This window comes from Atta cephalotes (genome assembly GCF_000143395.1).
Source record: "Atta cephalotes unplaced genomic scaffold scaffold00008, whole genome shotgun sequence".
NCBI classification, from domain to species: Eukaryota; Metazoa; Arthropoda; class Insecta; order Hymenoptera; family Formicidae; genus Atta; species Atta cephalotes.
In genome coordinates this window covers 3866106-3867316 of record NW_012130072.1, presented here as the reverse complement: position 1 = coordinate 3867316, position 1211 = coordinate 3866106, and the positions used below count along the sequence as shown (strand labels likewise).

At 30.1% G+C, this 1211-nt stretch overlaps 1 protein-coding gene across 1 annotated transcript; it reads left to right on the top strand.

Annotated features, from left to right (window-relative positions):
* The first annotated feature begins 338 nt into the window (after positions 1-338).
* Positions 339-830, top strand: LOC105627233 (probable peptide chain release factor C12orf65 homolog, mitochondrial). The gene has a single exon (XM_012208521.1). It carries the CDS (start codon positions 339-341, stop codon positions 828-830), a length of 492 nt encoding a protein of 163 aa, XP_012063911.1.
* Positions 831-1211: the final 381 nt, after the last annotated feature.

Below are 1211 nucleotides of genomic sequence, written 5' to 3'. Positions count from 1 at the left end.
TATTACTATATATATATATATATATATATATATATATATATATATATATATATATAATTCTGCTTTTGAAATAAATGTTTGCCTTGTTTTATTTATATATTAAAGATATATTTTTACACAATATATATAATTTTTTAAATACATATAAATATCTAATTTTTTCAATTTAAAGTTTAAATTTTTGCGATGTTATGTAGTAAAAGTTTTCCATTGATTCAGAATTAATTAATTTCTTTATTTCTTCTTTCACAGAAAGGTATGAAATTCTTGGAAGCTAAGAAAGTGGTTTAAATCATCATTGGGTTTATTACAAGAAAGACATTTTATGAAAACAGAAGATGTTGATCAAGTCTGTATTAACTTGTCTAAAAGTTACTAATAGCATTTCTTCCCTAGCCAGCTGCAACAAATTCCTCTTGTTAGGCATTATATTTAATTTCGAAAGCATACAAGTCCGCAAAAAGTCATTTAAACGTTATCTTGATTATTCGAACGTTCCTAAGCTGGATGAGGCCGATCTGGAGGAGCAATTCATCCGAGGTAGTGGTCCAGGTGGCCAAGCGACGAATAAGACGAACAATGCGGTCCTGTTGAAGCACAAGCCCACGGGTCTTGTCGTCAAGTGCCACGAGACAAGGAGCCAGTGGGAAAACAAGAAACGTGCGCGTGAAATCTTGGTGACAAAGCTTGACAACTTGCTGAACAAGGAATGCTCCATTGAAGCCCAGATACATGCTCTTGAGAAAAAACAGCAAATGCGAAAAGAATATAAGAGGAAAAAACTAAACGAAATGAAGAAAGCGTTTCGGGAACGTGAAGGCTTGACGTGATACGAGATTGTTCTATGTACATTTCTTCTAGAATGTAAATTAATTTAAGGAATAAATAAAATTATATGAAGAGATAATTTTTAAAGCACTTTAAAGAGATCCAACTTATAAATGTTAACTATAATTGAATCTATCAGGTAAATAAATTTATGATTACCTAAACTTTGTTTTCAAAAATACAAAAGCTCCATTTTATTTTTAAACTTTAGTTAATTGTGCTATATAATCTTTATTATTAACTGATTAGATTAATCGTCTAAACTATAATTAAGATAAAGAACACTAAACTTGAAATAAAATCAGTCTATTGAACTTGTTGATCAATCATATATAGACTTGTATAATTTAACTTGCACTCTCTCTCCCTCCTCTCCCTCCCTC

What these genes read in the sequence shown, in the direction of transcription:
- LOC105627233 (XM_012208521.1), top strand. Translation starts at nt 339, where the DNA reads ATGTTGATCAAGTCTGTATTAACTTGTCTAAAAGTTACTAATAGCATT.